Raw genomic sequence first — 24,990 nt, forward strand, 5'->3', positions numbered from 1 at the left:
AGATCATGTCCAGCTTGGTTCGGAGGAGCCTTCCCCCCCCCCACCCTGACTAGAGCAGCATCCCCAGCACCCCAGTTACTTTCTATCGTGTCACACTTTTATTCTGTTCATGCCACTTTACCCCAAATCATTTTATTTGTTGTCTGTTTCCTCCCACTAGAATTTAAGATTCATCAGAGCAGGATACATATCTGTCCTATTCATTGCTTGTTTTAGGTTGGGTTCCTCCAGAAGCCAGTCCTGGGGCAAAGATGTGGGGTTCAGTAGTTTGTCTGGGGGGTGATCCCAGGAAGCAATGGGAAGAAAATGCAGGAAACGAGACAGGGAAGAGAAGGAGGACAGGTGGGTGATTACTACTGTGGGTGATGCCCCAGAGTTCTTCCTACTGAAGAGAGGGGTCTAGGGTATTGATCCACCAATTCTCATTCTCATTGGTTACTCCTAGGAAGTGCTAACTATCTGATTCTTCCTGCTTGCCCCGCCTTCAAGCAAAATGGGGCTGTCTTGGCCAGAGTCTATAACAGTCGGAGTCATAGGCAAAAAGTCACAGTCATTTGCAGTCCGCAGCTGTTGAGTCCACCTGTGTAGTAAGTGAGTGCTAAGGGCACCTGGGTAAGGCATTGACTACATAGTTGAATTCTCATCACCAGGCAAAGTGACTGGCAAATAGTGACAGTCTGTTGGATGATTCAAGAGGACCAGAATCCCTCCAGGAGGCCGAGCTGGAGATGGGTGTTCCAAGCTTAGAACCTCATTTTTCCAGGATCCCAGTTGCCTAGGGATGCATGGGTTCATGCAAACCCAGACCTCTCTGTCTCTGTGTTTCTGTGGAAACGGCAGCATTTGCTTTTGTCTTGTTCCTTTATTAAAAGCTTTGATGAGTGGAGGCCCATACCCTTGCAGTTGCTCCAACAGGTTTTTCTTTTCTCCCCACTCCACCAGGACAACCAACTTCCTTTCTGTTGATTATCCATCTTAGGACCAGTTTTGAATCTTCCTTGCATTCTGATTTCTCTGTGAATATCTCCAGATGCTGATTTTTCCTTTCAGTGTTGGGTGCTCAGGACTTAATTGGGTTTCCTACTTGTGGTCGGGCCAGGACAGGGAAAAGGGTAGCAGCCCTTCCACTCTTCTAGAGGAAAGGCTCTCAGCCCTAGGTGTACACTGGACTCACCAGGAGAGGTTTAAAGCATACTGATGCTCAGGGCTACTCCTCTGGAGATTCTGATTCAGAACTTCGGATAAGGTCCAGGCATTTGGCACTTTAAAAAATTTTCCCTGGAGTTCCTGTCGTGGCGCAGTGGTTAACGAATCCGACTAGGAACCATGAGGTTGAGCGTTCTATCCCTGCCCTTGCTCAGTGGGTTAACAGATCCGGCATTGCCGTGAGCTGTGGGGTAGGTTGCAGACGCGGCTCAGATTCCGCGTTGCTGTGGCTCTGGCGTAGGCTGGTGGCTACAGCTCCGATTGGACCCCTAGCCTGGCAACCTCCATATGCCACAGGAGCAGCCCAAGAAATAGCAAAAAGACAATAAATAAATAAATAAATAAAAATTTTAAAAAAATAAAAATATAAAAAATTTTCCCAAATGTGCCTCCCCAAGTGATTCTTATATGGAGCCAAGGTGGAGAAACACTGGCCTCAACCTTAAATAAGTATCTAACGAAGGCATCTGAAAAAGTCAGTGGTATGTGTAGCTTCAGGTGCAGCTTGATCCAGAAGCTCATTGATCTCATCAATTACTGGTTTGTTTTTTAATTTTTTATTTCCAAAAAAAAAAAAAAAAAGAACAGCCTTTCTTCCTTGCCTTCTGAAATTCTGGTTTATCTGCCCTATGGTTATCAGACAACCTTTCAGAATTCCTAAATCATTACCAACATGTCCTAGGACTGACTGCGCTGGCCCATTCATGTCCAATAGGAGAGAGAACATCTTCCCATTGTTCCCAGCACAGGTCTACAGGCTCTTTTTATTTTATTTATTTATTTTTTGCTTATTGAGGGCTACACCTATGGCATATGGAAGTTCCCAGGCTAGGGGTCAAATCAGAGCTACAGCTGCCAGCCTATACCAGAGCCACAGCAATGCAGGATCCAAGACTTGTCTGCGACCTACACCATAGCTCATGGCAACGCTGGATCCTTAACCCACTGAGCGAGGCCAGGTACCAAATCTGCATCCTCTTGGGTATTAGTCAAGTTCATAACCTGCTGAACCACAATGGGAACTCCCTCTAGCACAGGTCTTGAGCTTTATACTTTGTGGAATGGCTTAGGTATCAAGCCTAGCTCTGAACCAATCACTGTAGCCAGGGGGATGGTTCAGATCATGTGCTTCATTCTTAGCACTGGGTATGGTCAGCTCCCTATTTTAGTTCTGTATGCACTTTCTAATCACCTGAGCAGCTTCTAAAGAATCCTGTTGCCTAGGTTCTACCCTCAGATATTCTACTTTAATGGCCCCAGGATGGAGCCCAGGGTTGGCATTTTTCAAAGTTCCCTGGGTGATTATGATGTGTGGCCAGGGCGAAGAACCACAGCCTAGACATTGTGCAGGCTCAGGATACAGATATACACCCCACATGGGAAAGGTACAGAGCCTCTGCTTGGGCCTAGTGTATGTCTTGCTAAGGGCCAGCCACATGTCCAGCAACCTTACATGACCATATGGCTGCACTCAGGAAACCCAAATAGAGAAACAGAGCTGTACCCTTTATGGTTTCCAGTCATAGAAGAAATAGCAGTCAGTGGCAATCAGATGGGGAGTATTTCACGCATGCAGAGGTGTGGTGACCTGCTCTTGCTAGTGATCCATCTGTTTCTTCATCTGCTGTTTGGATTCAAAGAATGCCTGTGCCTCTCTGAGCTGACTAGGGATGAATGAGATTTGTGTGAGTACCCTAAGTTCCTGTGAGCAAGGCAGAATCCCCCAGGAGGAAGGCTCTAAGATGAAGTGGGAAGAGTTTAATCTCTCTGTGTGATGTCCCTCACACCTCTGAGCGTCAGTGTCCAAGCCAGCAAAATGAAGACTCTACCTTCCAGAGCACTCTACCATGCACATGAAATATATATATTCATATATATAAGCCTTTTGTGCAGCACTTAATAGGAATTCAGTAAATTGCTTTCCTTCCAAGAATGCCACTGTTAGCTCTTAGTATTTTATTTTATTTTATTATTTTATTTTATTTTTTGTCTTTTTTAGGACCACACCTGCTGCATGTAGAGGTTTCCAGGATAGGGGTTGAATCAGAGCTGCAACTGCCAGCCTACACCACAGCCACAGCCACAATCGATCAGAGCTGCATCCATGACCTATGGTGAAACTTGCGTCAACACCAGATCCTTTAACCCACGGATCGAGGCCAAGGATCAGATGGAACCCACATCCTCATAGATACTAGTCAAGTTCATAACCCACTGAGCCACAATGGGAACTCTGCTCTTAGTCTTTAAATATGATATCAAACGTAGAAACCAAGACCCACAGTGACCAATATAAGTAACTGTTATTTATGATTAAGTAATACTATTTATAGGCTGAAGCTTTTCGATCAACTCCTGGACTCCAAGTCCTTCAGCAGGAGGTACTGGCCACCTCTTGATCTCTGTATCCCCCACCAAACAACATAAGGCTCCAGACTTCCTACACCAGAGGGTCCTGGGAGTGGCAACTGTGCTGAAAGGGACATGTTGTGAAGAGTCTGTAAATGTATTAACCTCTGGTCATAGTATTTGCATTTGAATTGGATGTTTGCTTGGGAGCAGGGGAGGGTGATGTGCTGCCTGGCCCAGTGCCGGGCACAACATAAGTCTAATAACTGGATGCCAAAGGATTGGACTAGCCTTCCCTTTACATAACTTACCTCTTCTGCCCTATGTGGTCATGGTTGAAATGAAGACTAAGAGTGTAAGAAATAGTTCCATTTATTGATTAGAAGATGGTATAAAATTACAGCAATTTGCAGGCATCCTGGGCTTTCTGGAAGGGACATGCAGTGCTGGGTTCTAGCAGGAGATGGAGTGGAGGCACGGACCACTGGGCATTGTCTCCCTTCCTGCAAATGATAAGGGACTTGCATCACCAGCACAGACGCTAGTGTGAGAGAGAATTATTGGTCCTTGCCTCTGGAAACAAAGGAGGTGGGCAGTTTAGATCATCAGACAATGCCATGCTTACTAATTCAGTCCTATCCTACATATGTTAGGTGCTGGCTCTCCCAATCTAGTCAGGGTAGATTCTCATTGTTCTGTGTAATACTCATTCTTCCCACCAAAGAAAGGGAAACAGGCACATTGGTTTGGGAGGCCGTCAAAGGATGGTGTACATTTGGCTCAGGTCATCTTGCTTCCAGATTCATCAAGGTCTGCTGGATTTGGCGGCAGTGGGCTGGGGCACGCAAGCAGAAAAATGTGCACTACTGTTTAAGCTCAAGCAGAGGGACCTTCCATAGGGCAGCAGTGTGAAGAGATGAGCATGCTTCCAAAATAATCCCGATTTCACCTTGACTTTCTCGAGAAGAGGGAGGAGGGAGAGCTGGCAATCAGAGATTGAGCCACGTGATGTTGGGTTTCATAGAATGTCTTCAGCAGAGAATTCTTCCAAAGTGTAAAAGGTGTTTCTGTCCGAAGAGTCGGTGTGTAAAATCAGAAGGAGGACAGATCAAGGTGTTAAGTTGGCTGTTTAGTACAATGTCTCTGAGAGCGGCATGGCTGTGTTCACATTACATGACATTTTGGAACAGCTGGAGGGACCTCATGATGTTGTCATCCTGGGAAGGGAGGAAGGGGAGGAGAGGATGGTTAGAGTCTGAGGCTTCTCCCTGAGAAGCTCTATAACTAATGAGCAAATCTCCAGCATGTGTTTCCTGTTCTGAAAGAACTCTGCAAGGGAATGAGAAACAAGGAGTAAGGGGTGGGTGAGGATCTAGAAAGCGAGCCATTCAAAGCCAAAAGCACCTTCTCTGGCCTGAAAGAGAAATTCAGAAGAAAAAATTATCCAGTAAACAGTGAGAATTGCTTCTTTAAAGAAGCTGTGGGCAATGGCGTTTTATCAAATGCTATTTTTATGCCTATGGAGGTGATTACACTCCCTTTTTTCTTTCAAATTCTATGATGTCATTAATCACAGCAATTAGTTCCTGAAATGTTAGACCTTTCTGGCATTCTATAATAAACCTTACTTGTTCATGATGTATTATGCTTTTTACATATTGCTGGATTTGATTGTTTGCATCTATGTCCACAAGGAATATATCAGCCCCCCAAATTTTTTATCTTGTAATGGTTTTGATGCATTTCCATAGGTTTATGGTAGCCTCATAAATGAAGGTGCGATGTTTTCCTTCTTTCTCTATTCTTTGAGTTTGTATTAAGATTAGCATCATTTCTTCCTTAAATATTTGGAAGAACTTACCAGTGAAGGCATCCAAGGCTGTCATCTTCTCTGTGGGAAAGTTTGATATACAGATTCCATTTCTTCAACAGACATAAATAGGACTATTCAGATTTTCTATTTCTTTTTGTGTTAGTTTTCATAAATTGTATTTTGTAAGGAGTTTGTAGATTTCATATGTTGTTAAGTTTACTGGATAATAAACGGTTAACTTTTTAAGTCTTAAAGCTTGTAGTGATGTTACCCTTTTCATTCCTAATATTGATCATTTGAGTTTTCTTTCTCTTTTGTTTACATCAGTCTTGCTAAGCATTGATTGATTACATTAATTTTTTTCAAAGAGGCAACTTTTGAGTTTATTGATTTTCTTATTATATGTCTTGATTATGTGTTCTCTATTTTACGTTGTTCTATTGTATATTTTCTAAGGAGTAAGTATGAAATGTATAAAATCATCAAATGTTTGGATATTAAACACATTTATAATTACATGGGCCATAGAAAAAATATTTTGAATTAAAATATAATGAAAATATGACACATCAAAATTTGGGGGATGTAAAGCAGTACTCAGAGGAAAATGTATCCCTTCGAATGTATCTATTAGAAAAGAGGGAGTTCCCGTTGTGGCTCAGCGGTTAACAAATCCGACTAGCATCCATGAGGATGCTGTCCGATCCCTGGCCTCCCTCAGTGGGTTAAGGATTTGGCGTTGCCGTGAGCTGTGGTGTAGGTCGCAGATACGGCACGGATCTGGCATTGCTGGGCTGTGGTGTAGGCTGGCAGCTATAGCTCCAATTGGACCCCTAGGCTGGGAACCTCCATATGCCACAGGAGCTGCCCTAAAAAGAGAAAGAAAGAAAGAAAGAAAGAAAGAAAGAAAGAAAGAAAGAAAGAAAGAATGAAAGAAGGAAAGAAGGAAAGAAGGAAAGAAGGAAAGAAGGAAAGAAGGAAAGAAGGAAGGAAGGAAGGAAGGAAGGAAGGAAGGAAGGAAGGAGAGAGAGAGAGAGAGAGAGAAAGAAAGAAAGAAAGAAAGAAAGAAAGAAAGAAAGAAAGAAAGAAAGAAAGAGGAGTTCCTGTCATGGCGCAGTGGTTAACGAATCCGACTAGGAACCATGAGGTTGCGGGTTCAGTCCCTGCCCCTGCTCAGTGGGTTAATGATCCGGCATTGCCGTGAGCTGTGGTGTAGGTTGCAGATGCAGCTCGGATCCCGTGTTGCTGTGGCTCTGGCGTAGGCTGGTGGCTACAGCTCCAATTGGACCCCTAGCCTGGGAACCTCCATATGCCGCTGGAGCGGCCCAAGAAATAGCAAAAAAAAAAAAAAAAAAAAAAAAAAAAAGAGAGAGAGAGAGAAAGAAAGCAAGAAAGAAAGAAAGAAAGAATGGTTGAAAATCAATGATATAAACCTCCATCTCAAAAATCTAGAAATAAAACCTAGCAAATTTAATTAAAATAAAAAAGCAGGGAGTTCCCGTCGTGGCACAGTGGTTAACGAATCCGACTAGGAACCATGAGGTTGCGGGTTCAGTCCCTGCCCCTGCTCAGTGAGTTAACGATCCGGCGTTGCCGTGAGCTGTAGGTTGCAGACGCGGCTCAGATCCCGAGTTGCTGTGCCTCTGGCTAGGCCGGTGGCTACAGCTCCGATTTGACCCCTAGCCTGGGAACCTCCATATGCTGCGGAGGCGGCCCAAGACATAGGCAAAAAGACAAAAAAAAAAATAAAAAAATAAAAAAATAAAAAAGCAGAAGGAAGGAAATAATTTAGAACACACATAAATGAAATAGAAAGCAGATCTAAAGTAGAGAAAATCAACGAAGATAAAGTTGAATCTGGGTATTTGAAATGTTTTAAAAGTTTCTAGAACAGGGAGGTATAACTATCTCACAATTAAAGTATATGGGTTTGAAAATCAGCCTGCCTAGATTGTAATTTATTTATTTATAGGGTGGGTTGTGAAAAAGAAATAAGTTAATTAATGAATAGCTCTAGAAGTTGCTAATGTGAGAAAGTAAATTGATTAAAAACTGTTAATCAAAGTCAAAAAAGCTGGAGTTCCCATTTGTGGTTCAGTGGTTAATGAACCTGACTAGTATTCATGAGGATGCAGGTTCCATCCCTGGCCTCGCTCAGTGGGTTAAGGATCCAGTGTTGCCGTGAGCTGTGGTGTAGGTCACAGACATGGCTCAGATCTCTCATTGCCATGTCTGAGGCGTAGGCCCTCGGCTAGCTTGGATTCAACCCCTAGCCTGGGAATCTCCCTCGGGTGAGGCCCTAAAAAGACAAAAGACACACACTCCAAAAAAAAAAAAACAAAAACAAAAACAAAAAAGCATAATACAATAAGGCATGGTATTTAAAATTAGAACAATGAAGTTCAAGTTTCAACTCTATCACTTAGTGTGCCTTAGCTACATCTCTTAACCTTGCATCACCTCAGTTTTCTCTTCTTTAAAATGGGTGCAATGAATACTGATGGGCAGCCAGTTCATAATGATTAAACAGTAGAAATGTTTCTAACCCTAATAGTAAATAGCTGCTTACCTGAGCCACTCCTCCAGCATCTTTGCCTCTGGCTACCTAGTAACTCATCCAGGACTACCCAAAGATCCGTCGACTCCCAGGTTAATGCCAAGTTTAGCAGAGGTTCTCTAGGGTACTGCTTTGGGGCATTGGGCAAACTCAGTTAAGAATGATCAATTCTCAGTCTATTCTAGTTATTAAATATTTTGATTACATATTGCCTCTGCCTCTCAGGGTTGTTGTGAAGTTTACATAATGTACCTAAAACTTGGTAGATGCTCACTGCATGTTAATAACTTCCTCCTTGCTTTCCTGCATTTGCAGTTCTTATCGGGTGGAGCATAGAGTAACAGTGTACCTTTCAGAAACAAGGTATTGGTATAAATGCATTTTATTTTTTAAATTAGAGGAAAGCAATTATTTCCATTTCAGTCTCTGGCTGACTCTGGGGCCAGTTTATTCTTTAGCAGCATCAGCATCACTCTGGACCTACTGAATTAGAGTCTGCATTTTAACAAGAGCTTTAAGGAGGTTGGTTTGTACATTAAAGTTTCAGAAGCATTGGTCAGGGCACTTGTGTTAAAATGAAGATTTCTAGGGGGGTTCCCATTGTGGCTCAGCAGGTTATGAACCCGACTAGTATCCATGAGGATACAGATTCAATCCCTGGCCTCACTCAGCTCAGTGGGTTAAAGATCTGGCATTGCTGTGAGCTGTGGTGTAGGTCACAGATGCCCCTTGGATCTGGTGTTGCTGTGGCTGTGCTGTAGGCCAGTAGCTCAGCTCAGATTGTACCCCTAGCCTGGAAATTTTCATATGCCGCAGGTGTGGCCCTAAAAATAAAATAAAACAAAACAAAGATTTCTAGATTCCAACCCCAGACTGAGAGTCTCTGGAATGGAGGCCTGGAAATGTGCATTTCCAGTCATCTGAGGCAATTCTTATGCACATTATGGTTTAAGAATCAGAGCTTAGTTTTTTTTTTTTCCCCCAGTTACTCCCATGTAGTCTGGGAATTGGATCATCAAGCCCGAAGCAGATTGTAAAATGACAGTGTTGCCCACTTGGAGGTCTGTAGTTTCACAGCGACCCCCTCTGGGCTTTCACACCCCCGCCGTGTAACCCTGTCTTTGTGTGGCTCAGCCTGTGCTGAGACCTGCCACAGGCCAGCCTGAGCAGTGGAGATGGGTGGAATTTTGTGCTGTTACTGGTGTTGGTACTGGTAGTGGCAGCCAGTTAGTATTTCCGCTAATACTAACCTAGGGGATTACAGGTTTCTCATTTTCTCCTCCTGCAGGTCCCTAGCACAGATTTTCTTTCTCAGATTTAGAGGTTTTGTGCCCTGAACTCTCTCCTTACCTCCTGACAGGATTCAAGAAATTCATCTAAAGTCACAATGCCGTCTTTATTTTTGTCCATTTTCTGAAAGACACAACAAGAAGCATTTTAAAGAATCTGGTAATCTGCATTCCAAAATTTGCTTTTTGATAACCAGTGTTCCCCCAAGAATTAGGATGTTCTTTCACAGGCCAGACAGCTCCACCTAGGCCCTTGTTATAGCACTTTGACCCCTATGAGCTTCCATCAAATTAAAAAACTTGCTCTAGGAGTTCCCCAGTGGCTCAGCAGGTTAAGGATCTGTCATTGTCACTCCTGTGGTGTGGGTTTGATCCACCGCTCAGGAATTTCTGCATGCCATGGGCTCCCCACCCCCCTGCCAAAAAATCCCCACAACTTGCTCTGATGTTCATCTTCTCATCATCTGATTATTTTGCCAATACCCTAAAATGTCTTTCCTAGTCTCACTTCTAGATTGTCCACTTGGCAGAAGGAACACTGGACATGAGAGGTTCTACTTTTGTCTCTGTCACTTACTGTGAGATCTTAGTGAGTGAGCCTCTGCTTTTCCTATCTGCAAAGTGAGAGGATTAGACCAGAATGAGCTTTAACATTCTCTGATGGTCTCCTGCTAGGGTAATTTTTTTTCTAGCATAAAAAATCTCTTCTATTCATGGATTAACAGCCCCACCTACTTTTACCAGAGCAAGGCTAAACTCAGTCAATTAAAAGATCTCATAATCCAACCCACCCTAGTTTCTACCTGACTTCCTTTGACTCCCCAGACACAAATGCTTCACACCTACACAAATGTGCTTGGTGACATACACCTTCTCTGTTTACTCTGCTCTCCCAATGATTTTTATGGAACTTTAGAGTCCATACTCTACTATTTATACTTAACAATCTCCCTTGCTCTCTTCTGTACTGCCTACTTGCCTGTTCAATGAGATAATCTATTCCTGGAGAATAATACATCTTGTAGTTCTCTTCTGTTTCCTACTTCGTGTAGTACAGGCTTGGACATGAACCACAGCTCATGGTGGTGTGACTGACGGTTTGATGCTTGTGGGCTGACTGATCTAAATCGAGCTTAAAGCTCACGCACAAGGGGTGTGCTCTTACCTGGAAGAAGACGTCCACGTGCTGCCTTGGAGTGTCTTCTTTAAGCACAGGATATGTGTATTTCCCCATCATGTCATAGATGGCTTTGACAATGTCCATCATTTCCTGGAGGGGGACAAGGAGGCACACGGTGTGGGAACCAGGAAGTCAGGCTCTTCTAGGTGAGAGTTTAGGGCTCTTGACCCTCTTGGAAATGAAACTGATTAAAAGGAACTTCTTTAGCTGGTGGGAGGGAGTTAGAAAGCAAGCAGAAGGGGCTACGCGTTCTGGGAGCTTCCTCCCATAGAGAAGGCAGTGGAAAATTCTCTTTGTCATTCCTGCAAAGGAGAGTGTGGCCATCTCTAAGACAGTGCTGCAGGAGGGAGAGGAAAGAGAAGAATAAGAAGAGCAGGCGGGTGTAGAGGGGAGGAGGAAACTTAACAACTTGCTAGTTTTAATGAGGATTAAATATGTTCCCTCAAACTCTCTGTATCTTTTTATTTCACTTTAAAAACTATTTATTTTTTAAGACTTTACTTTTTAGAGAAACTACCTGTATCTTTATAAGAAATCTCTCAACTGAAGCTAGTTTATGCTGATAATTTCCTATCTTTATAACCCAAAGCTGCTTTCTACAAAGACATAATTACCATTCTTGGTGGATGGGACCAGGTAGATGTTACAAATCCTATTGCATTTTTCTTTCTAATCTTCCAATGCTTCTGAATATGGAATAAGTGGTTGGCACATGCTTATTAAAAGAATTCAGTTGTTCTTCTTATTGCTCTATAGATGTTTCCCCAAGACTGTGAGCTCTGAGGACACATGCTTGATTCTTCCTCGCCAAGTTCTCTGCACCTGGCACCTTGTCTGCCATGAACGGGAGCCCAGGTGAGTAGCCCTGTGGTGATCTAATCACACTGGCCAGAGATAGGGTTCCTTGTGCTTTCCCTGGCCCCTCCTTGGAATGGGGGAAAAGAATACAGAAAGACGGGCATGTCTACGGGGACCCATGGGACAGCTTCTATCTTGGGTTCCTTGCCCGCTACTCCTCATTTCATGTCCTTATTTAGCTATTTTTGTTTTTTTTAACCTATTATTACTAATTTTAGACTTGCACAAAACTTGAAAAACAGTACCGAGTACTCATGGATACCTTTGACCCAGCTTCCCCTAAATACTAACAACTTGCATAACCACAGCACAATGATGAAGGCTAGGAAATTAACAATGCACCACTGCTGTGAACCACAGCACTATTGACAATGCCACAAAACTATTAAGCTACAGAACTTACTCCAGTTCCGTCAGGTTCCCCCCCCACACCCTCCACCAATGCCTTGTTTATGTTCCAGGATCCCACTTCACGCTGCTGTGTCTCCTTACTCTCCTCTAATCTGTCGTGGTGTCTCATTCTGCCTTTGTCTTTGAAGACCATGACTCTTTTGATATGACTACTGGCCAGTTACTTTGTAGAATGTCTCTCAGTTTGGGTTAGTTCCCGGTTTACATATGATTAGATTGGAGTTATGCATTTTTGATAGGAAGACCACAGAAGTGACATTATAGCCTTCCTGGTGCATCATATCAGACAGGCACAGCGGGCTGCTGTGAGTTATTACTGGTGATGTTAACCTTCCTCACGTGATTAAGGTGGTGACTGTCACATTTCTCCACTGATCTTAGACTCTGTCCGCAGCCACTGCCTGTAAAAATCATTACTGTAATGTTTGCTTAATGGGGATTTTGTATGACCTTTATTCCTTCTATGTTTACTAACTGGAATTCTTCTTTAAGGAAGAGCTTTCACTCCCTTCTCCCATTTATTTATGTATTCATTAACCTGAATACGTATTTATCATTTATTTGAATATATAGTATATCATTTGAGTATATATTATTTATTATGGACTCATGGATATTTATTTTATAGCTTATCATCTAGAACTATAAATTCGCATTTTGTATTTTGTTCAAAGTGTTCCAGCTTTGGCCACTGGGGACTCCTTCAGGCTGACTTCTGTGGTCTTTTGACATGCCCCCCCTCTTTTTTAAAAAGATAAATAAATACCATTCTTTTCAACACTGCATGATGCTCCAGGCTCATCTTGTATTTTCTCTTCCCCATGCCTGGAATGAACCAAATTCAAGGAGACTGGTTCCTCTTACTGGAGAATGATATTTAGACATCAAGGTCTGGGCTCTAGGCCAGCTCATTGGTACGGGGTGTTATTGTTCTCAGGTCCTCTCAGTGGACAAAACTAGGACATATATATCTCTATCCATATGTTTATTTTAAAATATGTACTTTACAAGTCCTCAACATCCACATGGTTGTAGGTTTCTTTCCTGAGTAACTTTTATAAGATAAAGGACTTAAAGATAAATTTTGATTGCTTTCTCAGGGTTTTCATTGCCTATAATTTTGATGAAACTCTTTCCAGATGACTGCCATGGGGAGATCCAGCTATCCTTTCTAGGAAGTTGCTTATCCACACTTTCTTTTCCTTTTAAGAAGTACTCCAGCCATCCAGAAAGGTCTGAAGGGCATTAATGGGGACAGTTTGGTCTAATTTGCAAGTTTAAAAAGGGAGCAGCAGTTAGTAAGATTATTCATTGATGAAATAATGGTTGCACCAAGGTTGAAAGTTTTACTATAATTCTCATTTTAGGGTCCTTTTTGTAAAGTAGTATTTGAATACTTTAGAGTATCGTATATTTGAGTATGTACAGAAGCATTTAATTATTTACAAAATTGAAATAATCTTCTACATACTACTGTAGAAAGTAATTTTAAAAATGCATCATACTAATTTTTATAGCTTACTGCTCTTGCATGCTCTTAAATGGTCACTGTTACTCCATTACATGTACTTAGTGGACTTCATTGACCACATCTGCTAGTAGTGAATATTAGGGTTTCCACATTTTTAGGATTGTCCAGCACTTTGTCTTCAGCACCTAGAACACCTAATAATAAACCCTTGAATATGTACTGAGTATATCCACGACTGAATGAATGAGGAATGAAAACGGGAGAGGACCTTCCTGGGTGGAGGCGAGGATTAGAGATGTTATTTGTAAGTCCAGGCACTGTGCCAGGCAGGCAGGAGCGCAGGAAGTGGGCTGTTACAAGATGCTAAATCCAGCTTCCACTGAGATGCCAAGATAAGGTAGATACCAAAGTGAATTCTGAGATAGACCTGTGGGTATTTCACTATCTAGATACCAGAGATACTTTGAGGCTCTAAAAGTGTCAAGCAGTGAAGATTCAGAACTTGTTTGTCATGATTTCTTTAGCGATGACTGCACCTGACCCCTTTCTGTGGTTTTATTAGTAGGAGAGAGAGGTTGTGGCTAATATGATTCAACTGTAATCTTCACTTCCTTAAAGATCTCCCTTTTCTGGGTGATGCTTGCAGTGTTTCTATTCCAGTTTTTACCTTTAACTTATGGCCTTTAATCTGCTAAATGCACGTTTCCCTAGGAAAAGTTACTCTATGCTGAAATCAGTCACTTATACCCCCTTGGGAATGTGTCTTGCATAAGTGAGAAGGAATGAATCTGGTTAATCCTTTCTTGAGTGAACTGAGAGGGGTAGGGCAATTCCAGGGGTCGGGGGGAGTCAAAGATGACCTTCATTTTGTTAGGAACCAACTCTGCCCCGAAGCAGGCCATCCTCATTCAGACCATTTCATCCTGGAGCTGTTTTCTCTTTCATTAGATGTCTCCTTTGTAGCTCTCTCATGCCCCTGGTCTCAGTTCACTTACCTCTTTGTTTATGTATCCATCTTTATTGATGTCATACAAATTAAAGGTCCATCTTAGCTTTTCATGGACGGTTCCTCTCAGTAAAATGGACAGAGCAGTTACAAAGTCCTGAGAAGTGGAAGAAGCGTGAGAGACATCAACCACCAAGCCATCAGGTCACGGGGTGGGGAGGCTCTGTCACTGGGTCAGACTCTGACTGCAATTACAGAATGGTATCTCCCGGGTGCTCTGTCCCAAGAAGGATGTGGCCAAGCTCAGTGAAGAGCACCTCCCCTTCCATTCCTACCCTACCCCACTGTGGGGAAGGAGCCCCTCGAGGAAGGGTGGAGCTCAGCGTGTACTGACACCTGCAGGCACAGGATCACAGCATCCTCTGCTGTCGCCTTATCCCATGGCCGCCATTTTCGTACAAGTGGCAGCTCAGAACGTGGGCTTAGGAAACATAGTACCTGAGTTCAAAGCCCTCCTTTACCACTTACTGGCTGTGTGACCTTGGCAAAACTGCTCCATCTCTTTGCCTTCCTTTCCTCTTCTGTAAACTGGTAATAAATTATAGAACCCTGCCTTGTCAGGGTTACTGTGAGGAGTAAATGAGTTAATGCATGCAAAGCACCCAATACAGAGCCTGCTGCATGGTAAGCTCGGTGTGCCCGTGAGTTATTACACTGTTATCACTAGTCCCTGGGGTCCTGAGTTCCTGGTGGGTAAGCACGGTTGCTTCTTCTCGCTTCAGGAAATCCTTGTGAAATGGATAAAGGACTGAAGTATTTAATGATCCCCACCCCTTCCTCCAACACCCCCATGGTTTAGAGGAAGCATGTTGGGGCCCCAGCACCTTCTAGAGACAAGCCTACCTCAAACTTCACGGAGCCTGTCTGCGTGGTGTCGAAGGCGTGGAAGAGGTAATGGGCATACATGCTGGCATCTGCAAGGCACAGAAGGAAAGGCAGGTGATGGGAGCAGGGGCCCTGCAGAGGGGAGTGAGATCACTTAAAAACAATAAGGAAGAGAAGAGGGTGGTGCTGGGGTGATAGAAGGGAAAAAATTACAGAATGGAAAACCACTGGTGTCAACCGGGGCCTGTTTGGCTTTCCTAGGGTTGAGGTGGGAAGTTCTGGCAAGCGCTAAGACAGGCCCTCGCCCCTGTGTCTAGCCATCCCCAGAGAGAGACACTCCTGCCTGTCTATGTGTGTAATTCCTGTTGGATAAATGATGCAGTGACTGTGTGGAGACGACGCTCTTCTCAGTGGCAGCACAGTGCCATGGAGCGAACAGCTATCAGGGAGCAGACAGACCTGGGCTTGGAGAGCTCTGTCACCACCTAGCTGTGTGACCACAGGCATCTAACGCAACCTCTCTGAGCTTTACCTTCCTGTCTCTGCACAATGTTAAACTTTCCACTTAGCCACACCATCAAAACCACCATCCAATCTGCCACATGGTCAAAACTCAATAAAGGGTGGATCAACAGGACTCCACAAACAGCTATTCTGGGACTTGCATGGGAGGAAACTGTACCCCTGGTTGGCGGAGGGGCCCTGTGAGGGTCCCCCACCTGAGAGGGCTCCTGTCTGCTGCTGAAGAGGCCCAGGAAGAGCCCAAGAGGATCTGAGACTCTGTTTCATCAGGACCCAGGAAAGGGGTCCTGCAAGAGATGGCTCCTGGGAGTTTCTGCTGTGGCATAATGGGATTGGGGCCATCTTGGGATTGCTGGGACATGGGTTCAATCCCTGGCCTGGCACAGTGGGTTAAGAATCCGGCATTGCAGCAGTTGCAGCTTGGGTGGCAGTTGTGGCTCAGATCTGATCCCTGGCCTAGGGTGGCCAAAAAAGAGAGAAATGGCTCCTGAGAGCAGAAAGTAAGTTGGCATGTGACACACTGGGGCCACAGCAAAAGCCTCTGATGTCCTAAGCCTCTGGAGCCAGAGCAGGTTCCCACAGGAGTCAAGCTGGGTGACAGAGCAGCTGGCATACATGTATGAGCCTGGCATACATGCTAACCTGATTTATAAGCACAATTTTATTCACCCTGCATCCTTTTGGATTAATTTATTTTTATAGTGTCCAGTATCTACTAAAGTTCTTTTTCAAAATCCACCTTGCCTCAGCTATTTTGAGGAAAAGACAGATTCTGGCACAATGGTGAGGCTAACATGGCAAAGCTTTTGACAGACACTCATGGGATCTAATTCCGCCACTCACTAGCTGTGCCGTCTTGAGTGAATTGCTTAGCCTCTTTGAAACTGAGTTGCCCCAATCTGGGATAGCAATACCGGCTCTCTAGAGCTGTTATGAGACTTTATTTATTTATTTTTTTGTCTTTTTGCCTTTTCTAGGGCTGCTCCTGCGGTATATGGAGGTTCCCAGGCTAGGGGTCGAATCAGAGCTGTAGCTGCCAGCCTACGCCAGAACCACAGCAATGCAGGATCCGAGCTACATCTGCGACCTCCACCACAGCTCACAGCAATGCCGAATCCTTAACCCACTGAGCGAGGCCAGGGATCGAACCTGCAACCTCATGGTTCCTAGTCAGATTTGTTAACCACTGAGCCACAACGGGAACTCCTCGAGCTGTTATGAGACTTTATGATATTGCTTTATCGATTTCTCCTGCCTTGGAAAGCATCCATTTTCAGAACTCTTTACTGATAAGCTTTAGCCAGTTCCACATCTTGCAATAAGGGAAGGGTCTGGAGTTCCCGTCGTTGTGCAGTGGTTAACGAACCGACTAGGAACCATGAGGTTGCGGGTTGGATCCCTGCCATTGCTCAATGGGTTAACAATCCAGCGTTGCCGTGAGCTGTGGTGTAGGTTGCAGACGCGGCTCGGATCCTGAGTTGCTGTGGCTCTGGCATAGGCTGGTGGCTACAGCTCCGATTCGACCCCTAGCCTGGGAACCTCCATATGCCGCGAGAGCGGCCCAAGAAAATGGCAAAAAGACAAAAAAAAAAAAAAAAAAAAAAAAAGGGAAGGATCCTGTTCTGAGTTCTCCCCAAATGTGAGGAGGTGGCAGATAAATAACAAGGAAGTATGAACTTGAAGGAGGAAGGCTGCTCACCAGAGAGGGAGCCAGCAGGGATCTTTTTCAAGGTTGGACTTACCTCCATGAGGGAAAAACTGAGCGTAGATCTGCTTGAATGTTTCTTCGTTGACCACACCACTGGGGCACTCCTGTATGAAGGGGAGAGAACCAGCGGGCATGTCTGAGAGCCTTGGGGTCTGGGGTTCCTCATGCTCCCTGGTGGTTACCTGTGCCCTATGAGGAGCAGAGTCTAGGCTTTGGTATTAGAAAGACCTGGATTTGGATCCTGGCTCAGCCCCTTCTAAGCTTTGTGACTTTGAGTCTCTGATTCTCAACATCCTTACCTATGACATGGTGACAGTGCCTTTTTAGCAAGGCTCTCACGAGATTTAATATGTGAAATAATGTGGTAAATTAATACACTGGCATTCAGGCTTACACTTCGGTCTGTGAGCTTGGTTAGCAACAGACCTAAATCCCATCATTTCTGGGGCACTGACAGTAATGACAGTGTGAATAGGTTATGCTAAGCTGAGGATCTGGGCCCGTGTGAATTCTCCAAGGCTGTGCCATCCTGTGAAGATTCCAGGTGGCCGGCCAGTTTCCCATCTACTGAGACCACCTCGTTCTTGCTTGGCATCCTTCTTTCTAGCCAGGTGACCTTGCTCTCCTGTTTCCTTTATAGAATCCGCCTTCCTTTTACAACTACCCACATGCAGAATCTCCCAGAGGGGCCCCCTGTGCATTCTGGAGAGCTTAGCCCCAAGTGGGAAATCCTGCCTGGGCCTTCAGGGCTGGGCGGGTCTTACATTTTTGAAGCCGCGGTAAAGGACTTGCAGCTCCCTCTTGGTGAAATTGGTCTGGGCCTCAAGCTGCTCCAGTCCCTCTGGCCGATGGCACACCATGGTCATCTCCAGCTCATCTTCAATCTTATCTGGAACCAGAGGAGATGGCATTGGAGTGGCTAAGATCAGTGGTCACTTGTCAGGCCACAGTCTGGGCTGTCAAGAGGATAGTGGGGTGACCTGGACACACTGCAGATGACCTTAAACCCTACCCCCTGCTTGGTCTCTCCTGTCTCACCATCAGTGCAGCCATCACTCCAGATCCGCTGGACATCACCTAGGGAGGGAACTTCAGCCTTGGAGATAAATGTGTTCCAAGTGGAGATGAGGGCAGAAGCACTAAAAATAAGCCCACATGAAAACATTTCCTTTTCTTTCAAAATAACTGCTTTGCAAATTCTGTTTGCTGCCCACTGGGCCATCTGAATATTCTAGAGACACAGGTAAGTGAGTGGATGAACATCCTCCAAATAGCAAAGGGAAACAAATCTATTAAAAAAAAAGAGACTAAACTCCATTTGGGAAACTAGAGGAAGGCTAGCTTGATTAAACAAAAGGTATAAGTTATAGCATGTTAAATATTAATTTACAACACAAGTTCATTTCTAGTATTGGAATATCTATCAGACATCCTTAAATAAGAGGGAAGTGACTTATATGGGAGCTACTGGATATAGACAAGGGCTCTAAAAACAGTTGTTTTAAGTAGTAGCCTAACTAGTCCTCCTACATGTACTGTAATGCAATATAATTTTGCACTAGTTATTTAGAAAGTGTCAGTCCTTTAAAGTAAGAACCCTGTCCATCTCTTATTGAGGGATCACAAAACCCGAAGTAGTGGAATTCTCAAGATTTTACCATTACAGAAGGATAAGTGAGTGTTTTTCTCTGGGTACTGCCAGAATGCTTTCTATAAATTTACTCCAGTCAAGAATCCATCGCCAGCTAACCTTCTTGGCTCATTGTTGTTACACAGACGTCATCAAACTCATGTATTGAATGACCCTAAATCTGGGCTGGCAAGAATAGTGATGAGGTGGGCAGGTGTTGGGAAGGTACACACACCCCTCATGCCCGTGATGGTGGGGTGTGAGGACAGGCTGAGTTTGTATCTGGGAGAACAAGATGAGCTGGTGCGTTACACTTGTGTGCATTTCCTAGCCAGAGTTGGTCTGTTTGCATCAGAGTCTCTGCAGTTGTCTCACTTCCTTTTGAGACTGTGATCTCAGTGCAAAAGGAGTCCATCCAAGTGAGTTTGTAGCTCGCACCTCTTCTCTAAGGTAATGGACATTTGGGTAAGGTTCCGAGAGAGGCAGAAGAACTTGGTAACAATTCCCAATTGTCATCCTTCTTACGTGCTGGGAAACACCTATCATCTTATCCTACAGGGAGTAAAGAAGAGTATTCAATATAAATAAGACACTCTTTATACAAAATAGCTGCAAGTGGCCAATTTCCTTATAATTTGGATAGAGCCTTTAATTATTGTTATGTTTCTAGCTAACAAGTAGCAATTACCTAAATACTGCACATTCTCAAACAAACAAAAAATCCCACATAATTCTAATTCAATACTCACATATGTGTTTAACTCATTTAAAAATAGAAATCATTAGATTTAATAGCAATTTTATTTTTTAAAAAATGCACAGATACTTAACACTGTGAAAAGAAGTGAAAATTATATTAAAACTTAAATAAGACACAAATATATTTTTGGAAGAAATGATGTATTTTTGAAGGCATCTAATATACCTTTCCAAGTTTATCTTAATCAGAAGCTTAAAATTTTTTTTTCATTATTGACTGTAATTAGATTCTTCACAAGTTCAAGGAAGTCTATTTGTAGAAGTTTGAGAGAAACTTTCTGACTCAGAAACTGCACTTGCTTACTGCCTCTTTCATTAAAAATGCACTAAGTAATTAGAGAAATATCACATATTAAACCCACTTCATTAAGATGGTTTGTTTGCTGTCTGACCAACAGGATCAATTGCCGTACTGAAGAGGTTCCATAATATCGAAGTATTTGCATTGACTGCCAAGCTTTTGTTTTGTTTTGCTTTTTCATCACCCTCTAATTGTCAGACTGTGGTTAACATCAGTTACTGGAGGAAATTCGTGTATTTGAGATTTCAAGATGCTGATGTTGGGAAAGCACCCAAATGTAGGGGCTTAAACCAGTGCTGTTTCTTGAAAGTTTTTTTTCTTTTCTTTTCTTTTTTTTTTTTTTTTACTGTGTTTCAGAGTAAGAACTACAATTTACATCACAATGCAGTATATATAAGGGAAACATTTTTACGAAATATTTTAAAGCTAAGGTTTCATGAAATAATCCTTTCCCTTGCTAATGTGAGGTGTACTCTGTTCTCAGTTTTAAGCTAGTCCTTTCTAAAAATGTGCTGATGGTGACCCCCACGGTCAGGATTTGGGAATGGAGAGCACTAATTGAATTGTCTACACCCACAGCGACCTGCTGGGGTGCCCACCATCTAAGCATTCCTTTCCCTCACACCCGCTCTCCCTTCCCTTGTTTTGTATGCCTCATGGTTCTGGCCACTGTAAATATATGCTGGGGAAACTTTGGAAGGGGCTGTGGAGGTTTCCACATCCCAGTTTTCCCCTGGGGAGTCTCTGAGTGCTGCCCAAATGGTCCCACTAAAGGAAGGAGGGGGGCCCAGCTTCCTGGTTGGGGGAAGAGGAGACAGAATTAGCAGATGGGAGCCTCCTTGACTGTTTCTTTTGAGGTTTGTTTAGAGTCTCCGAGGCCAAAGGTGGCTTGTCGTTATTTTTGTTATTAAAAAGAATGATGAGCCAATTACTAGGTCTGATTGAGTTTGGGTGATAAAGATCAAAATTAACCCAGAGATCTAGTACAATGGTATTAATATAACTACATAACAAGAATAAGGCGGAGTATCTCCTGTTGGCAAAGTACTTCTACTCTGTAAAATGTTTTCATGCCCTGCTACCTTGTGCACGGTGGGGAGTGAGGGGGAACAGGATCCTCTCCATCAGAATATTAGGAAGAGGAGTTCCCGTTGTGGCACAAGGGAAACAAATCCATCCAGTAACCATGAGCTTGCAGGTTCGATCCTTGGCCTTGCTTCGTGGGTTAAGGATCCGGTGTTGCCATGAGCTGTGGGGTAGCTCAAAGACGCGGCTCAGATCCTGCATCGCTGTGGCTATGACGTAGGCCGGCAGCTGTAACTCCATTTGACTCCTAGCCTAGGAACCTCCATATGCCGCTGGTGCGGCACTAAAAAACAAACCAAAACGAAAAGGCTATTAGGAAGATAGGTGTCCTAACAGATCAAGAAAAAACTCTTTTCTAACTAGAAGTACCTTAAAAAGTGATGAACCATCAATCTATTACTGGGAATAGTTAAAGCGAGATAGAGTAACCAGCTGTAGAAGATGCTACATAGGTAATTCCCAGATTGAAGGAAAGTTTAGAGAAGATGATTCAGATTATGGGGGCCTTAATGTTTTGGGGATCATAGACTTTTTTGAGTGTAGATGAAAGCTTTCGACTCTCCCAGATAAAGAAAATGCACCTAACCACAGCATGTGGTCTGTACTTTCCATGAGTTTCTGTATGTTTCAAACACATGGAGCCCAGGTTGAGAGCTTCTAGCACAGGAGACGTCTTACAAACTCTGTCACTAACCAGCTTTGCTAGAGTCCTAGGTCACATAGCCAATTGGTGACAGAACTGGACCTCAAATCCAGCCAGTCCAAGTCCTTTTTATATCTGGCATCCACGTGTTTCTCCACTGGCTTCTGCTTCTCTTGAGCACAAATTGCCAGTTGATTTGTAACCAGCCTTGCAGTAGTCCTGCTCCTGACAAGCTCAGAGCTCTGTACAAGTGAGGCCCTTAGTCTGTGACCAGGAGGAGGGCCCAAGCCTTTAGTCTTCTCCCTAGTGACACGACATGACCAAAGCCCATGCCCGCGAGCATCTCCTTCTCCCTGGACTGGAAAATATTTTCCCCATCATGGGCTCTCTGGGTTGGACTTTGTACCCACCCATCTAGTTCTGAGGTTACAAAATGTTGTTGGTCCTTGGCACCAACACAGGCCAAAGACAGGTCTCGTTTGGCCTATAAAAATGTTTTAATTTCGTTTGGAATTTCCAATATCTTAAAGATGAGAGATTCATGTACAAGCTTGGATTTCTGATTTCTCTCGGGAAATGGGATCCTCTGACAGTTGTGGTCTCAAATTTTCACACAGCAACTGTTTATCAGAGCAGAGCTGGGGCTGATCCTTCTGAGTCGATCCCTCTGAGCAGCCAAAGCTCCTAGTGTGCCCTCTGCTGGCCTCTGGCTCACTTACTGCATTTGTGCTCCCTGCCTGGTCCTACAGGCATCTAAGTTTTGGGTTCCCTGTCTGATCTACGCCTACGTACCCCGCCCCGACAACCCGACAACCCGTCTACCTTTCCTCCACTTCACATCACCCAGCCTCCCACCCTCTCTCTTCCTCACTATTTGTTTGTTTAAACACATTCCGCTTTGTTTTACAAAGGACTTGAAGCTGATTGTATGAAACACATATAATGAAATAAAAAGAGATAAAGTAATAAGAAAAACTGCCTCAGACAATGTTGATTAGATTAGGAGGTCAAGACCACAGGGAAAAAGAGCATAGAAATTCAGGTCATTTGTTCTAAGCAGTTAGTACACTTGAGCCACAAATTGGCTCTGAGCTTTTTAAATATATCTTACTGTCTGAGAGAGGGAAGCATATCAGTTTCTAAGGTGGGGGGGAATGACAAAACTGTTCCTATAACTTGTCTCTAAAATAATGCTTCCAGTGTTTCTATATAGGTGGGGTTTGCTGACAAGAGGCACAGACAGTTGTTGAGCGAGAAGAATAATTACGAAATATATACTTGATTAAGAAGCTCTTCCTGGAGTTCCTGTCGTGGCTCAGCGGAAACGAATCTGACTAGCATCCATGAGGATGCAGGTTCGATCCCTGGCTTCGCTCAGTGGGTTGAGGATCTGGCATTGCTGTGAGCTGTGGTGTAGGTCGCAGACAGGGCTCGGATCTGGCCATCGCTGTGGCTGTAGTGTAGACCAGCAGCTACAGCTCCGATTGGACCCCTGGCCTGGAAACCTCCATATGCCAAGAGTGCAGCCCTAAAGTTAAAAAAAAAAAAAGAAGAAGAAGCTCTTCCACTGAAAGTAATGTGACCAAATTAGTCAAGTTAACTTAAACTTTTTTTACCTCTCTGATACTGGTAATACCACCAGGCGATGTCTAGGAAAAAGTAAGAAAACATTTTACCAAATCCATTCATCAAACAAACAAAACACACTTTTATTTTCCATGGAAAGTCCTCTCTGAGGGTGTGTAGGTCACTGTCCAGCTCAACATATGCGAAGAGGTCTGTTGTTAGCAGAGCTGGGACTGACCTTCTCCCATGGTCAGAACAGGCAAGAGAAGCGGGTCACCTTGCAGTGCCCACGGCTCCCAGCAGGGGGCTCATTGAGCATGCCCGCAGCCATGCAGCCATGCAGCCTAAAGAGAAATGGGATGGTGTGGGGCAGAGGATGCACAGATGAATATGGGCCTTGGAAATACCTGCATGTTTGATTGCGGAATGACTTATAAGATACCCTCCACAACGGAGGCGCCATTGCCACTCTGCCACTTTGTGATTTGAAGCTGTGTTCTTGTAGTATTCTTTATTCACTCATTCAACTATCAGTGAAGTATCAACTATGTGTCTATCGGTTCCCTGCTCTCATGGAGCTTACAATCTACAAGTCTTTGCTTCTCCCTTCCCTTCTTAATCTTAATAAGTAACACAGATGCAGAATAGGGAAAAGGGCTGTTGAAAAAACAATTTAGCACATTAAGATGAGCGGGCAGGGTGGGTGCATGCGAAATCCCATTATACCAAATATTAAACATAAGACAAAACATCGGACCTGGCAAATCCTCCATTGCATGGGGGACTGGGTGAATCCAGGTGATAAAGAGTAGAAAGAGGCTCTATTTGCTGCCCTCCTGCTGGCCTTTTGGGGTCTATTTGGGGGTCAGCTGAGTTTTCTCCATAGGCTATTATTTGAGCTTCCTCCTGTCTTTCCAGAATCCCTGATCAAGGTGCGCAAGGCAGACCAGCCACCACCATAAGTGGGTTTTAGTCACTCCTCACCACAACCGCAGACAGGAGAGCTTATTTTCCTGCTGCCCCTAAAAGGAGTGGTACCGGTGGGTGTCCTTTGGTTAGTATTCCTGCGCTTATCTCCTGACCTGAATCCCATGAGAGAAAACTTTATTATGCTGAATTTAGCTGCCCCCCTATTATCACTCTGATAGGTAACTCTATTTTTCCAATAGAGTTTCTTTTTGGAACAGTTTTAAGTTTATAGAAAAACTGCATGGAAAATGGAAAGTTCCCTACCCTCACAGTGTCCCCTGTTATTAACATAATGCATTGCTGTGGTATGTTTGTTACAATTGACAAACCAGGATTGATATATTATTTTTAACTAAAGCCCATAGTTTACAAGAGTTCACTCTTTGTGTGATATAGTTCTATAGGTTTTGACAAATGTATAATGCCATGTATCTACCTTTATAGTATGCTATGGAATAGTTTCATGGCTCTAAAAATGCTTGGGTAACATTTTTGTAGAGATATGTCTACAAATATGGATTGATTTTCTATGGTATGCCAGGAATATGATAGGTATTGGGAGAGAGATGAGGAGATAAAATGTCTGTTCATATGGAGTTTTTAGACTGATGGATAGGTCCCACACATAGCTTAAGGATTACAAACTCAAATGCTAATAGTAGTTGGAAGGTAGTTTGGATGAGTTTGGGGATGGGTATACAACCACAGAGAGTGGTGGGGACTGAGAACTGAAGAGCTATTGACCCATGAAAGCCTGGTGAGTACACATCTTCAGATTTTTCAAGAGAGGCTATAATTAAGAGATAGTTATGTCCTGATTCTTTTTTTTTTTTGGTCTTTT

At 43.7% G+C, this 24,990-nt stretch overlaps 1 protein-coding gene and 1 long non-coding RNA gene across 15 annotated transcripts in view; one reads left to right on the top strand and one right to left on the bottom strand.

Annotated features, from left to right (window-relative positions):
- LOC102158145 (uncharacterized) overlaps positions 1–24,990 on the top strand; it is a 96,039-nt gene that overhangs the window by 37,716 nt on the left and 33,333 nt on the right. For 2 of the 8 annotated variants that reach the window (XR_014830878.1, XR_014830880.1), the window contains exons 3-4: positions 11,151–11,249; positions 14,863–15,031. This is a non-coding gene — a long non-coding RNA (uncharacterized LOC102158145). Of the gene's footprint in view, positions 1–10,642; positions 11,031–11,150; positions 11,250–14,862; positions 15,032–15,226; positions 16,226–24,990 lie in introns of those variants that run through there. The other 6 variants (XR_014830884.1, XR_014830881.1, XR_014830885.1 and 3 more) reach the window with 6 other exon arrangements.
- The window catches only part of KCNIP1 (potassium voltage-gated channel interacting protein 1), a 422,695-nt gene continuing 401,616 nt past the window's right edge, over positions 3,912–24,990 (bottom strand). For 5 of the 7 annotated variants that reach the window (XM_021076583.2, XM_021076586.2, XM_021076584.2 and 2 more), the window contains 7 exons: positions 17,960–18,084; positions 17,230–17,299; positions 14,984–15,054; positions 14,130–14,237; positions 10,380–10,484; positions 9,276–9,338; positions 3,912–4,772 (listed from right to left, as the gene is read on the bottom strand). In XM_021076583.2, the coding sequence (XP_020932242.1) occupies positions 4,725–4,772; positions 9,276–9,338; positions 10,380–10,484; positions 14,130–14,237; positions 14,984–15,054; positions 17,230–17,299; positions 17,960–18,084 (590 nt within the window). In that variant the 3' untranslated portion in view covers positions 3,912–4,724. Of the gene's footprint in view, positions 4,773–9,275; positions 9,339–10,379; positions 10,485–14,129; positions 14,238–14,983; positions 15,055–17,229; positions 17,300–17,959; positions 18,085–23,230; positions 23,264–24,990 lie in introns of all 7 variants that reach the window. The other 2 variants (XM_021076582.2, NM_001031777.2) reach the window with 2 other exon arrangements.

The sequence above is a fragment of the Sus scrofa genome, chromosome 16 (assembly GCF_054392235.1).
Source record: "Sus scrofa isolate SSC_HxYL_T2T_F1_AM1 chromosome 16, Sscrofa_HxYL_maternal_Yorkshire_Landrace_v2.0, whole genome shotgun sequence".
Lineage (NCBI taxonomy): Eukaryota > Metazoa > Chordata > Mammalia > Artiodactyla > Suidae > Sus > Sus scrofa.